The sequence below is a fragment of the Hemibagrus wyckioides genome, linkage group LG20 (assembly GCF_019097595.1).
Source record: "Hemibagrus wyckioides isolate EC202008001 linkage group LG20, SWU_Hwy_1.0, whole genome shotgun sequence".
In the NCBI taxonomy this organism is placed as follows: Eukaryota; Metazoa; Chordata; class Actinopteri; order Siluriformes; family Bagridae; genus Hemibagrus; species Hemibagrus wyckioides.
Genome location: NC_080729.1, coordinates 917886 through 933685, shown reverse-complemented (window position 1 = coordinate 933685; position 15800 = coordinate 917886). Strand labels below are relative to the sequence as shown.

Here is a 15800-nt window from a genome sequence, read left to right as displayed (position 1 = left end):
TGGGGGTGTCTTTCTCTACAGTAGCAGCTCGTCAGCAGTAACATAGTTTGCGTGTGTTTTTTTGGCTGCCTGTTTTCCTGTCATCTTTTCCATCGCCATCACTCAACCTCGACTCACACCTGAGAAAAAGACTCTCGTTATGAACTCCTCACTCATCTCCATTATGTCCTGAGTTTACTAAGCTGCTGTTAGGGTCAGTGGGGGTGTGGCCTGGAACACAGGAAATCAGTCAGGAACTTCGACATGCAGTCAGTCTGACTTCAGGGGATTTGAATGTCTGAAGGTTACGATGGTGTGTGTACCAGTTGGAGATTCCAGATCAGTCCTGATCTCCAGCTTTTCTTTTCTTTTTTTTTATCCATACACAAAAGTTCCAGAATTTTCCTTCTCCAACTCTCTAAATTAGATGTGCCATTGATCTTTAAATACCACACCTTCATGCTTCATAGACCTCAACACCTTCACACTACACTGATATGAACCTTTACATGAGGCAGGATGATCACACTCCTGCACTCGGTGTGATATCTCAGCTATTTTTAATCTAAATATCAATCAAAGGAAAAAGTCTGCTGGAAAAAAAATCCAAGATCCTTTTGCACCAGATGCAGTCAGTCAGCAGAGACATGTTCAACGTCTAAAGTTTGTGTAATCGGTTTGGATTGGACAGTCAGATTTACTCTGCCTCATAGGCCATGGCCTTTAGGCCCCGCCTCCTAACGTGCGGCGACATGATCCAGGCCGGAAGTTCCAGCTTTACCTCTGACTGTCACAAAGTGCTCACACTGGAGACTCCTTCCATACCAGATAATCACATTAATACACACATGATATCAACACATTTATAATCAGTTTATTATCATCAGAGCGCCTGCTGTACACCTCCCTCTGAATCAGCCGTTACTATAGAAACCATTTCAGTGATGTGGTATAATCATACACTGTATTGTGGAAGGTTTTGGGACGTCTGCCTTTACCTGCACATGAATGTAATATGGAGTTGTCCCGCCCCTTTCCAGCTATAACAGATTCAACTCTTCTGGGAAGGCTTTCCATAAGGTTTAGGAGTGTGTTTATGGGAATTTTTGACCATTCCTCTAGAAGCGTGGTCATTTGTGAGGTCAGGCACTGATGTTGGATGAGAAGGTCTGGCTCACAGTCTCCTCTCTAATTCATCCCAAAGGTGTTCTATCAGGTTGAGGTCAGGACTCTGTGCAGGCCAGTCAAGTTCCTCCACACCAAACTCACTCATCCATGTCTTTATGGACCTTGCTTTGGTCACTGGTGTGCAGTCATGTTGGAACAGGAAGGGGTCATCCCCAAACTGTTCCCACAAAGAGCATGAAATTGTCCAAAATGTCTTGGTATGAAGCTGAAGCATTAAGAGTTCCTTTTACTGGAACTAAGGGGCCGAGCCCAACCCCTGGTGTCTCAAACCTTTTGGCACTATAGGGTAATTATTCCACATCATATATTTGATCAACATGATGAGGTATTAAAAGGTTTTGGAAAGCAGTTTTTGTGAGTAGGGATGAATGTGTGATGGTTGATCTAGCTGTCTTCTGAAGTGAAGGAAGAATCACGTGTGTTTAATCTTTCCTGAAATGTCACCTTTAAACAGATGTGACACGCTTTCTCCCAGCCTTTCCACACAGCAGTGACACCTTGTCATGTTTCCTTTCTCATATCAGACAGAAAGTTTTCTATCATTTCTTTTGTCCCCAAAAAAGTAGTCTCTCAGCGTCTGTAAAAGTCGACCTTGACCGCCTCTCTGAGTAAAAGCTCCACGTGGACAATCAGCATTGATTTGTGATCCGTCACCGGGATTGCCCGAGTGCGCGTGAGTAATCATGCGCTCACACTGAGCTCCAGCGTCCCAAAATCAATCTCATTGTCCGGCTGCTGCTCACCACACGCTCGCCTGATAAAGGATGGCCTGGTCTGACTGCTAAGTGTGACCTTTGACCTTCAATTGTTCACGCAATCATCCCCTTGAGTGCTCACGGATACGTCTGAATCCACAAGGCCGGGTGTAAAAATACGACCTTCTGTTATGTCGTATTGAATTTAGTGCGCTCTGTAGGGAGGATAGGGAGCTGTTCTAGATTGAGACACGTCCTAACGTTATAGTAAAGTGTGCACTACGGCACCTAGTGCAGGACGGCCGGTCCATGAGCGGCACGAGTGTGTTAGTGATAATAATATTACAAGTTTACTGATAGATAGACAGATCTGCTCATGTCACTTTATCTTGTTTTTATTTGTTTAACTGATTATTGTCACTGTCATGTATGAAGGTGAAAAACGTGCAACAACGTGAATGCAGTTGGAAATGAAAATAGAATTGAAAGTGTGACTTTTAATCAGCAGGTTTAAGAGGGTGTAAAACACTGAGGCGCTCCGGAGTGAACAGCTCTAATGGGGTGAAGTAATTACGCTTTCCTGCTGTAAGCGTCTCCACACTGCAGCCTTCAACACATCCAACCGCAAAAAACCCACATCGCTGTCTGAGAAAGAAAGTACTGGAGGGAAAAAAACGGATAAAGAGCCAAGTGTGACATCAATTAACCGAAAGGAGCACACGGGCGCTCTTCCTGAAGCCATTCTGACGCTAATTAGACCACAACTGGATCGTCTGAGGATCCGCGCTGAGACACGGAGCTGTGACCTGAGACGCCACGCCGCTCTGGAGGCCTGAAGGGTTTCTGATGCTTTAATATTATTATATTAGCCTAAATATCACCAAGCATCACTACTTAATAGCTGGCTAACGTTAGCTAACCTCAGCAGGTTGTAATGTTAGCGGTTATCTGCAGCATTAGCGCTAATCCTTGACCTAGCGATTTCAGTCACATTGGAAACGTAGAGGACTGTGTGTAAAACAGAAGGATATTACACAACAGACTCACATTTTATTGGCACTTAGTTATCAAATTAGACCAGAACTATTTTTTAACATTGTTATGAATCTAATAGTTAGTAAAGTAGTAGTACTTTAATTAGGACATTTGATTAACAAGCAGGATAGTGTGTGTGTGTGTGTGTGAGAGAGAGAGAGAAACAGAGAGAGAGAGAGACAGAGGGAGAGAGAGAGAGACAGAGGGAGAGAGAGATGGAGAGAGAGAGACAGAGGGAGAGAGAGAGAGATTGATTTTTAACAGTACTTTATTGGAAAACATTTTCTTTCATACTCGTTCATTACATTCTCTCCACATCTCTATACCAATTCATTTGCGGAGTTTATTTCTCCATTATTGAAAGAAAATAAAGCAGCATTAAAACCCCTTTTATTTATAAATGTTTCCAGGTCCTTCATTTTAACAGAGTATTTATATTCCATCATTATCCTTGCTTTTACCAAACACTTGAAAATTGACAAACAGTGACAGCTTGACATTCCTTCCATTTTTTCTTTGTTTCTTTTGTGTCTTCCCATATGAAAAAGCAAAAATAAAAATCTGCTCAGTAGAATGTTCACCATAACACAATAACTGGGTATTTAACATTCCAAACAGTCTTCTCAATCTCCCACACCTTACAAAAATGTTTTCTCTCAATGAACAAAACGGACATATGTCTGAGACCATGGGGTTAGGAATGGACACAAAAGTGGTCACTGCCCCAACACTGTGCAGAACTCTCCAATGTAGGTCACCAGCATTCTTTGTCAATGGTGGTTTATAGAGCAGTCTCCATACAGGTCTTACTTTTGTGTCTATCTTAAAATGGTCTCTCCAAGATGGGTCTGATGTGTTTTTTTCGTAGTTCATGGCTTGGACACATGTAATATACAGGTTTTTCCCCTGAGCGGATCCCATCTCTGTCCAAGCTGCTACTTCCCAAGCCCAGTGATGTGGCTGACCCAGTGTTTGTTAACCTAGGTTTGATATACACCATCAGGTGTTACCTGCCCATTGGACCACTTAATTAAAAGTTCTCTTTCTTTTTGTGCTAATGCCCACCAGAATTTTTTAGGAGCCTGCTGTTCTCTATGTTCTGATCGAATTTGCAAAGGTCTTCCTACTGCTAAGGAGTTGCCCAGATAGCTTCCTGCCAGTTTCATTAAGTTTTGAATGTTTATTACTTTAGGACATTATTCGGCAAAGACAGCTCTATTCATTCCCCCTTTAAAATTGGCTCCTTTAAGAGCCAGTACACAGATGTACTCATGTCTGGTCTGCCTTCAGCCTTTTTCCATTGCGGCCCACAACTTTAAGACACTTTTGTAAAAAGAAGATCCACAGTTTAAAAGCTGAGACATCAACATTAAAAATTTCTGTCAAAACTCATGTTCCCCACCCTTTTGAGGAGAAACTCTGCAACCTGTTTCCATGTGATGTCTGATGGACTGTACAGCAACTTTTGTATAAACTGCAGTCTGAATGCTGTCTTCCTGCTCAATAAATTAATTAACCCCTGCCCTCCTTCCTGTTTCAGCAGGTATAAAACACTCTGGGGTAACCAGTGGAGTCTGTCCCAAAAGAAATCTAAAATAATACTCTGTAACTTTGGTAGAAGACTTACTGGAGTTTCTAGAACAGCTAGATGATGCCATAAAACTGACGCTACCAAGTTATTAATAATAATTGTTCGTCCTCCATAAGACATTTGTGATAAGAGCCATCTCCATTTTCCTAAAATTCCCTCAATGTTTTCCACTATACCTTCCCAGTTTTTGTTAACATTTTAGACCTCCAGGTAAACTTGGTTCTCCTCCGTCCCATCTGACTACTAACAATGCAGTGCTTTTTGCCCAGTTCACTTTTGATGAAAAAATCTTTCCAAAGCAATCTACAATGTTCCTAAGCTTTTGTACATCACCACTTCCATCTACTGCCACCATGATGTCATCTGCATAAGCTAAGAGGCATAAGGGTAAAAAATCCTCAGCTAGCTTAACACCTGTTATGTGCTATCTTAGCTGGCATAGCATGGGTTCAACTGCCAGAGAGTACAATATTCCAGACATTGCAAAGCCTTGCCTTATTCCAGGTTTTATAGAAAAAGAAGCACTTAAACCACCGTTGATTTTCAGTACACTCTCAATATTACAATAAAGCACCTTGATCATGGCAATAACACCAGGGGAGAAACCAAATGCCTGAAGAACATTCCACAGGTATTGGTGCTCCACCCGATCAGAAATCAGACCATACTTTGTAGCCAGTGAACTAGAGACGTCCAAATAGTCTCGATTGATGAAATGTTAGGTGTAATTGATCTGCCAGGAATATAATATGATTGATCACAATGCACCACTTTGTCAATTACTTTTCTCAGTCTATTTGCCAGTGTCTTTGACGAGTTTATAATCAGTACACAGCAGACTTACTGGTCTCCAGTTCCGTACTTCGCACAGATCCCCCTTTTTCTGTAGTAGAGTCAGCACCGCCCTCCTGCAGCTTACAGGCAGTGTCCCTCTGGCCATACTGTCGTTGATCACCGTTAGGAGATCCTCTCCTAGAATGGACCAGAATACCCCGTAAAACTCCACCGGAAGACCATCGATGCCTGGAGACTTGCCATTTGCCATCTCCTGCAGTGCTGCCTCCAGCTCTTGTGACGTCAGTTGGTGTTCCAGCTCCTCATTTAACTCCTGAGGAACCAGCGTTAATCCACTGAGGAACTGCTGTTTGACTGATGGGTCACTGCTGTATGCAGACACATAGAGTTCCGAAAAGAAGTCCACTGCTCTTTTCTTTATCTGCAGCAGATCAGTCAGGTCAATTCCTGTCCATCAGCGCTGCGAAGACCGTGGATGAACCTGCTCTGACCATTCCTCTTTTCCAAGCTGAAAAAGAACTTGGAGGGTGCGTCCACTTCTGATGTGCACTGAAACCTTGATCTAACCAAAGCCCCCTGTACCTTAATGCCCAGCAAATCGACTAATAGTGCTTTTTTGTCTTTGAGTGCCTGAATGTGGCCTCGATCTCCTGTGGACCTACACAAACCCTGGAGTTCCACAATACCTATCTCTAGGTCCTTGATTGATTGATTGATGATCTTTAGTCGCATTAAAGGGTGTACTGATTACAGAATTGCTGGATTTGAATTTTTCCTACATCCCACCATTGTTGCAGCAAGGGGAAATGTCCTTTCTCCACCTGCCATGTTTTCCAAAAAAACCTAAAACAATGCTCATCATTCAGAAAAGTTGTATTGGAATGCCAGTACGCATTTTGTGTCTTATTCCATTTATAAAAACATGGCTAACCAATAAAGAATGATCAGTATAGCCCACTGGAAACATGCTGGAGGTGTTGCTGAAAGCAGTAAAATCTATCTAGCCTTGCTAAGGAGATATAGTTATCTTTGGTATGTGCCCATGAATATTGTCTTGCATTATAACGCTTAGATCGCCAGACATCCTCCAACTCGTAAGTCTCAATAATGCGTTTCATTAGTTTTCTTGAGTAAGTATGAGGTTCGAGATGATTTCTATCAATGTCATCCACAGTGCAATTAAAATCTCTCCCCATTATTAAAAAATCAGAGGAGGCACGATCTGAAACAGCATTTGCTAGCTTTTCTAAAAATACACATCTTTCTCCTGGTAAGACTGGTGCATAAACATTTAGCATTAAGCATTAACACAAGCATTTAACTACATTTGTTTTTTTCATATTTTGCACTGACTTTAAGTAGACGACCATTTCTTCATATGTAAAAGAAGTTGGTAAAAATGTCTTTGAGAACAGAATTGCCACTCCTGATCTGAGTGAATTTTTATGGTTGAAAATGATGTTTCCCTGCTTTTGTCTTTTCCATTCCACCTCTATGTCTTTAGTCGTGTGTGTTTCCTGGACAAAAGCAATATTGATACCCTTCGTTTTTATAGTTTCATTAAAAAATTGTCGTTTTTTAATATCCATTGCACCGTTGATTTAAAGATGCAATCCCAAAGCTACTCATGAGAATATGAGTCACCTCGTGATTTTATTCTTTGCATGATTTTTCTGTCCCCAGAAGTCCATCCGCTCCCCGTGGTCTAATCAGGTTTTTTGCCAAGTCTATGAATAACATTTGGAAAATAGTCGTCTACAATTACATCTATTTTGCCTTTTGTTGTTTCTAGGAACTTGTAGCTCTGCTCTAGACTGTAACCATTCTTTCTCTGACTGTCTGGAAGAGATGATTCGGAGGATTCGCGCTCACTGTCCGAACTTAAATCTTCCACACATTTTTTAAAAAAATTTTCCCGTTTGTCTCGTTTTGATTTCCTCTTGGCCCGTGGTATTTTAAACAAAGTGCTATCTTCCTGCACCCTAATACTGTCATCACACAGATCGTGAATCGTGAATGTGCTGCATGTCTATACTGGACTGACTGAGCTCTTCATTAACTGTTATTGGGAGCAGTGAGCCCTCATCATTCTCCTGTGACGCTTCCATGATATTTTCAGCCTCCTCCCTGACCTCAGTCACTATCGCTTCCTGGCTTCCAGCTCTAACCTGAGCCTCTGTCTCATCCTGATTTTCTGCTCTAACCTGAGCCGTCGTCTAATCTCTGTATCTGGTTGTGCTCGGTTGCTCCGTGGTCCCCTTATCCCCCTGTAATGTAGTCGCCTTCCCCGGGCAGCTGTGCACGACATGTCCCTCCTGTCCACACTGAAAGCATTTCATCGACTCCGATGTTGCGAAGATTGTATATTCGATTTTATCTATTTTAAACCTTATTGCGATGTTTAAATCTTCCTCACTGTTTTTCAGAATAATGTACATTTGCCTTCTGAACGAGACTACATGTTTCAGCTTTGGGAATTTACACCCTCAAGGGATCATTTAATAGTATTAATAGTCACTATCTGACCATGTCTGGACAGTTCTCTCTCCAACACTTCATCATTAATGAAGGGGGGTAGATTGGACTAACTAACATTTTCAGCATGATTCCAACAAGATTAACTTTATCGATTGAATCCAAGAACATCACAACTGCACTATTCATTCTCAATGCCGCTTTTATACATTCATAACCAACCACTTCACCACCCGCAAGACTACACTCCTCTACTGAATAATCCACGATGACCGGTATTTTAACGCCACGTCAGCGGGAGAGATTTTAAAATGTCATGCTCATATTTTTGGCTAAAACAACCAGCCTAGGTGGTCATCACCGTCCTACTTAACCCCAACCCTCCCCAGAAAGAACACCAAAACTGCTCACATTTGGAGCAGTAGAGAGAGAGAGAGAGAGAGAGAGAGAGAGAGAGAGAGAGATTAGCAGAGACATTATGTTTATGGTTAATGTAACAGTAGACTAATTTCAGTTTAATCTTCCTCTGTAACATTAGCTAAAGTTCAGAAGTATTGGCACCCTTGGTAAATAAGGATGAATAGAAAAGAAAATGGTTTTGTTAGAGAGAGAGAGAGAGAGAGAGAGATGAGAGAGAGAGAGAGAGAGAGAGAGAGACAGAGAGAAATCTTTTTTTATTCATTCAGTCGACACAGGCTATCCCAAATTTTCTCGTTGTAGTAAATAGTTCGTGTCCTGCCCGAACACCGTAGTGACGTCATAGATCATCGCGTTTCTCAACAAAGAGCCGGACAACTGACAGAAAGAAATGCTAGCTAATGCCTGAAGCTAACACTGCTGCTAGCAAATTAGGGGGAAGAATACAACATGAGTATTTTCGAAGCAGTTATTTTTAAAGACCTTAAAGATACAAACACGAGCGCATACACGAGACGTGTAGAATTATTTATAAGGTCAACCGAACATTTTAGCTTAGCTTTCAACTATAGCTAAGCTAAACAAGGCTGTCAAAGAGCGCTCGTGCGTCACTCGGTGACCGCGCATGCGTGAGCACGGTGCGCACGCGCGCTTCAGGCGAGTAGAAGCCCATGGTAAGGTTTTAGCTAAAACATCAGAAAACGTTTGAAAGCTCTGTGAGCCTCAGGCTTCATGTGGTTTCTGAAGAACATCATGAGGACCTCGGCTAGCTGACAGTGTCCCAGAGGACGAGCAGGTTATGAGGTGATTATTTCTCCTTCTTCTAATCGTGAGAGCACAAGATGTTCTTATTGTGCTGTATGATGTAGCTCAGGTGCTAATGTAGCTCCAGATCCAGGCCTGAGGTAATGCTCTGCTGTGTGAGGATCAGGTCATTTACTGGACTTTAATTCGGAATAAAAGTGAAAATAAACATGCTTTAATACAGAAAAATACGACAAGAAGTGCTTCAGAACACACAGGGCTTTTATATTCAGTGTTTTCTTATTTTTAATTCAGTCACAGATGCATGTTTATTATTATTGTTGTTATTATTATTATTATTATCATTATTATTGCACAGTAAGAGTATTGTGATATTGAAATGATTAGAGAGGTGTGTGTGTGTGTGTGCAGCATCATTAAACACCACACATCTGTCAGTATTTAACACACTGCCCGGTGTTCAGTGTTGTTGTTTGTGTATCTGATCGCAGTTGTGTTTAATAAAGTCATGAACTGCATCAGTCCCACTTTATGACTCGTATCAGAGGTCATTCTGGTCCGTTACCTGATACTGATTTAATAGAGAGCTCTTGATGGTCAGTTCAGATGTTTTAATACAGCTCAAGTCTCGTGTTTCTGTTTCTCGACATCGATATAAACCCTTACAGAACCTCAGCTGTATGTTCACATCATCATCATCAGGTCTGATCTTCGTCCCATCTCTAATCCTCTCTCTGTTTACAGTCACATGTGTATAACCCTGTCTTGTTTTTCTCTCCGTTTCTTTCCCAGGCATGGCCGCCCGCTGTGATTAGCTATGTGAAAGCGTTCGCCGCCGTCTACGTTCTTCTCGGAGCAGATTTGTGTGACCGGTTCTCACACAGAATATACAGGATGAAGAAATTTAGTCTAAACACAATCAGAAAGTCACTGAGCATAAAAGGGAAAGAAGAGAACGAGTATGCCGTGTCTCAGCCGGACCTGTCCTCCGCTTTTCCTTCGGAGCCTTCTCTTTACGGAGGCTGCTATAGCAAGGACCTAATGGCTGCCACTTTAGACCCCGGGGAATTGAAGGGGTCTAAAAGTCGCTCTAAAAGTGAGGGTCTCATGGGAACCCTGAAGAGGAGACTATCGACGAAGCAGAAACCGAAGGTCAAAGCCAGTTCTCCGTCCGTTTGCTCCATCGACGACGATGCCTTCTCGTCCTCGTCGGAGCCCATCACGTTTCGCGACCTGAAATCGCAGCATTCTTCTCGCTTGACATCTCTACAGAGCCAACATTACAGCCCCACGCCATGGCCTCTCAGAGCGACCAGCTCGGAGGAAACGTGCAACTCCATGGTCAACGCTCTGATCCCGTCCAGCAATTCCGGCTTATCTCTCCAGAAAAGCTTCCTGGGAGAGGAGATGTTCGACGGTCAGAGCCCCGACCCTCAGAGTGGCGATCTGGAAATGGACGATCACGTGCCTGTGGTCATCGGTCTCACGGCTCAGGATTACATTCGGTACGCGCTGCCTTTAGATGACGGACTTTTCTCTGACGACGAGCCGCCTCGGTCTTACTGCACAGACGGGACGTCGCCGATGGATGTGTTGCCTCAGAGCGAGTGTTCTCTCCACGCCGATGAGGACGCCATCGGTCACGACCTCCTTTCTCCTGACGTTTTCATGGAACCTTCAGTAAACCGTCTCATTCTGAACACCGCTAATGTTCTGCTGCAAAGCTCACGCCTCGAGTCTCCTCTGCTACCTCCACTTCCTGTCGGCAGCCTTCCGGGGTTCGGCGGTACCCCAGTGTCCGATTCGGTTCTGGAACGTCTCAGCTTCGATCCGAACTCGGCACCGGGAGTCCAGCGGGTGTACGACGCGGTGCGGACCAACGGGCCCACAGTGGTCACGAGCCTGACAGCGGAGCTGAAGAAACTGGCCAAGCAGGGATGGTACTGGGGTCCTATTACGCGATGGGAAGCCGAGGAGAAGCTGGCGGACCTTCCGGACGGTTCTTTTTTGGTCCGAGACAGTTCGGACGAGCGCTATCTTCTAAGTTTGAGTTTCCGTTCTCAAGGAAAGACGCTTCATACACGAATCGAGCATTCCAACGGCTCCTTCAGCTTCTATGAGCAGCCCGACATGGAAGGCCACACCTCCGTCGTAGAGCTTATCGACAACTCCATCAGGGATTCGGAAAACGGCGCCTTCTGCTATTCCAGATCGCGCTTACCCGGGTCCGTCACCTACCCTGTCAGACTGACCGATCCCGTCTCTCGGTTCATGCAGGTCCGGTCGCTGCAATACTCATGCCGCTTCGTGATCCGTCAGTACACCCGTATAGACCTGATCCAGAAATTGCCTTTACCGAACAAAATGAAAGATTATCTGCAGGAGAAACACTACTGACCTGAGTGGACGGGACGCACCTCGCTTCTCGCACTTTTTAGGATGTCCTAACCAACGATCTTTCACACGATAAATTCCACCTTTTTACAGGAAGCAGTGATTGTTTGTTTGTTTGTTTGTTCACTGTTAGAATGAGTATCAGATGAAGTGTTGATGGATGTGTGGGCGGAGCGAACAGAGCCAGTCGCTCCTGCGTGGTCAGTCAGACGTCTGCTTTTATTTCTAACCTGTGTTTTAATTCCAGTAACAGATCCACTCACAGGAGCAAGGCTAAGAGTTTCATTTTATTGAAACACGTTTCCCACAATGCCCACTAACAGAGAGTCGTAGGGTTCGAGCCGTCACCACGCTCTTCTGCCTTAATTACATTCATTTTTTTAAGCAATAAGCACACTAATAAGCTCCAAGCTCCTCACATCTGAGTTTCCTTTGCTAAAGGAAGCCCCTCATGGTACACTATGACGTCACAGTGTGTGTTAAAGTGATTAGTTTGTGGGGTTTGATAACAAGAGAAGGTTTTGATGTTTTGAGTTATAAAACTGAAGACATTTCTGTCACTGTGAGTGAAACCTGGAGCAGGCTTAAGATTTTCCACACTTTATAGAAAGAGCTCAAAATTTTAACACCAAAAAATTTAAAAAGCTCTCATTAATCACAAGATTTCGATCCGATTCTATCACTACACCCTTCCACACATTTCCTTTCTCTTTTAATTTCTTTTATCACACAAATTTATGTTTATAAAGTTACAAATTATTTTCTGCAATTCCACAAACATAAAAGACAGATTTATGAATAATTTTATGGTCACAAATCTTCATTAGAGATAAATAAATAAATAGGAATTCCTAAGCAATGTTAGTGTAACAGATAGAGCTAGCTGCAATGCTAGAAACATTTGTTAGCAAGTTCTGAATAATGTAAAAACACAGGTGTTGCTGTAGCCGTGAGCTCATTTTATTTTAGTGCTTTGTTCTAAATTATAATTAGCACTAAAATTAATCTCAAACAGCGCTAACGAAGTAACCTAGCAGCCTGGGTTTAACGAGTCCCTGTTTATTTCTTAACAGAAATTAAAACATTCCTTTAAATTTTCCCGAGCAGATTCCTCCGTGTTCCAGACCTCTGTGTTCACTACCTAGTGCACTATTTTGAAGTGTGTTGTGAAAAATAGAAACCCCATAATGCACCTTAACAGATTAGTGTCCTGAAGCTGTGGGAAATCTCTGACTGATCCCCAGCTCTGAAACTGGAGACTCCTTCCACACACAGCAGTGTTACAGAAACACGTGTCTCTTCACAGAAACCTTCATCAAACACAACAACGATTTAATCTGTTTATTATCAGCAAAGTGTGTGATGAACATGTCAATCAATCAGCACCTTCTGACCAATCAGAGGCCAGAACTCGGCAGCTCTGTGGTGGTATTGTGTCCAGCTCTAATTGAATAGTATTATGGGATGTCCTGGCCATATGATGTCTAAATTCAGATCTGTTCTGTCATGTATGAAGGGATAAGATTTTTTTAATATAAATATATATAATGTAGAATGTCATGTAGTGGATAATTGGCAGGAGTCTCCTGGTCATGTGACCTAACAGAGTTTTGTTGGAGTTTCCTGCAGGTTTGACATGTAGATGAAAGACGTTGTGTTGATGGTCATGTGCTGATGTCACACCATTATATCACTGAAATGTGAAACCGGGAAAAAACATTTTTTCAACTGGCGAGTACCAGTGGATTCATTTGGCATTAATAATAATAATAATAATAAAAAGAGGATCAGAATATTATTTCCTGGACTATCAGGAGCATGTGGTGTAACTTTTCCCTTCCTGTGTGTGAAGAGTTCATGATGAACTTCAACCTGATCCTTCGACTCCTCCTCATTATCGGTACTTTATTATTTCTGGGCTTGTCGTGTAGGAGCGAGGTGACGTTAGCGTCTCTGCTGGTGGAGGATGGATGTATATATGAAAGCGTGTGTCGGCGCTCGTCTCTGTTTCCATGCGTGATGTTCTATGTGAGCGCTGACGCAAGTACAACGCGTTACAGCGGCTTCTCTCTTTACTTGAATACGTGTTAGCGTTCCGCTCTGAGGTTCACACGCGATGGTTCCGTTTCTTTCTCCTTTCACGATGACTGTATCAGTTTATCCGCTGCTCACAACATTATCACAGGAGAGTTTCACTCGCTGACCCCTCGGCTTAGATCAGAACTCCGCTGCTGCACCGTGGACGATGTCCCCGAACGTTAACTCACTAATCCAAGAATATAACTACGATGCATGTCACTGAGCTGTTGTGGACGGAGCTTTGACACAATTTCAACACACGTAGGGTTAAAAATCTCGCACTTTTTTTTATATTTGGCCTCATCTTTATTGTTGTAGTTGTTTACATCTGGAGCATTTTGTTTTGTATTTTAAAGCTGCAGTATGTAACTTTTTAGGATTAGGAGACCACTTTGTTGCCATGATATTTTCGCAGCATTAAAGGCTAAAGCCACCCTGAGAGTCGGACACGGCAACTCGGATGACCACCGAGTCAAATTAATAAATAAATAAATTCCTTATCAGTCTCCACTGACGAAAAGATGAACGTACTGCAGCTTTAAAATCACGCTGTGTTCAATTTTACCTGAAAAGTGAAGAGCCCCAGTTTTGTTAGTTCTCTCCGTTTTTTTAAGGATGACTCTTATTCTGGAATAATCTCTGAAGTTCAATTTGTTCAGAATTCATACAGCTGTGTTTATGCTGCTTTATAAACGTGAGCACAATAACGCTACCTGTCACGACACCACGAACGTCTCAAACACGAGGACAAGGAAACGTTAATCATTAGGTGAAGATCACGCCGTGGTACATGTGATGACCAGCACAGGTCCGGCTGAAGGCTGACCGTTTCCCGTTTTTAGGGAATCATTATTGGGATTTTCCACGTTTTGTCCTCATTGGTACTGTTTTTTTTATTTCTTGTGTTTGACTTCATGGCTGTTCTTCAGTCCACATGGTTTTATGGATTAAATAATATTTTTGGGATGAATTTCTGGTCATTGAGGAAAGTCTGAGGTGCGAATGTCATGTATTGTGTGGTTTTTTTTTCATTATCACATCTGGGAAGAAACTGTCCATGTTTTCAGACGTTTTCACGAGGAATTTTTCCGAACTCGGAAAAGGAAAACTGTTTGCTGTTTTTTTATTATTGCACATTTTGAGCTAAATGTTTTATATCTACTCTGAAATGTAAATAAAAAAAGACTTATTCTCAGATTTGTGTTCCTCTGTTCTTCTACGCTCTTTATAACCGCTACAAGGGGAGAACGAGCGACAGACGTGACTAGCGAGTTAGCTAGCTTCCTCTTAAAACGTTTTGTATAAGGTCATGCATATTTTTTTCTCTCTTTTCATACTTCTTATTTCTCCACTATTTAGTCGTTACAAGGCTCCACCCCTCTGCTGTCTCTTACAGTGTTGTGATTGACAAGGAAGAGAGTAAGAATAAGCCCCACCCACTCGGACATCAGGGACAGCACTGCTCTCTTGGACGGTCTCCAGGTGACTTTGAGGCCAATTATTTCAGTTTTCTGGTGTATTTCTCAGGAGTTATGATTTTATACATCACAAGATCAATCACCTGTGACCTGAATTATGTGTAATCTATTTCATTTAGTCTAAGCCCCGCCCCCTCATCTGTACCAATTTTGAGTATATATTTCACTCAAAACCTTCTTGATGAAATTGTTCTAAATGTAGGACTAAAATTAAAATTTTGTTAATTGTTAAACATTTAATAGCATCAGTGACCCAATCTTCAGGGTCAATTTAAATAAACCATCTCTGTTGCTATGGCGATATGGGAAATTCAGGTGAAGCAGCAAAAACAAATGAACAAATACAGAAAAGCAGATTCATTGAAGGGGAAAGGACGATGTGAGATGTGAAACACTTCATGCTGAGTTTATTCAGGTGAACTTTGACCTGAGAATTTATGAACTTTGTTCTTGAGAGCCAATGGAAAACAAGAAGGCGGGACTTGAGCGGAATCTTTATATGGTAAAAAAAAATGGATTAGCTGCAGATTATTAAGTATCATCACGAGACTTCTGTGTCAGTGTTGCTCGTCACTCATCTGAAACAGCAAGATCTTTTAACTGTTAAAATGTCAGGGGGCGTGGCCAAGGGAATGGGCTAGAGAGCTGAGAGGGCGGGGCAACAGACTGGACACAATTTAAAAGGAAATGGATTCCTGGTTTGATGGAAATCCTCTTGGAGTGTGTGTGTGTGTGTGTTGGCTTCCAGTGACTCCACAGAGCGCTTTATTACACACCACGAATCATCATCTGGATCTGCTCTCCGTCCCTCGCTTCTCCTTTTAATTGGTTTCGGTGGAGCTTCTCATCTCTAATGTGCTCCTGTGAGGCTCTAAACGTTTTCCTGCCATCCCTCGGCGGAGTTTTCTT

The 15800-nt window shown here is 42.6% G+C and overlaps 1 protein-coding gene across 1 annotated transcript; it reads left to right on the top strand.

Annotated features, from left to right (window-relative positions):
- Positions 1–8525: 8525 nt before the first annotated feature.
- Positions 8526–14591, top strand: socs6b (suppressor of cytokine signaling 6b). Its single transcript, XM_058418807.1, has 2 exons — positions 8526–8979; positions 9733–14591. Exon 2 carries the CDS (start codon positions 9835–9837, stop codon positions 11335–11337), a length of 1503 nt encoding a protein of 500 aa, XP_058274790.1. The 5' UTR covers positions 8526–8979; positions 9733–9834; the 3' UTR covers positions 11338–14591.
- The last annotated feature ends 1209 nt before the right edge of the window (positions 14592–15800 follow it).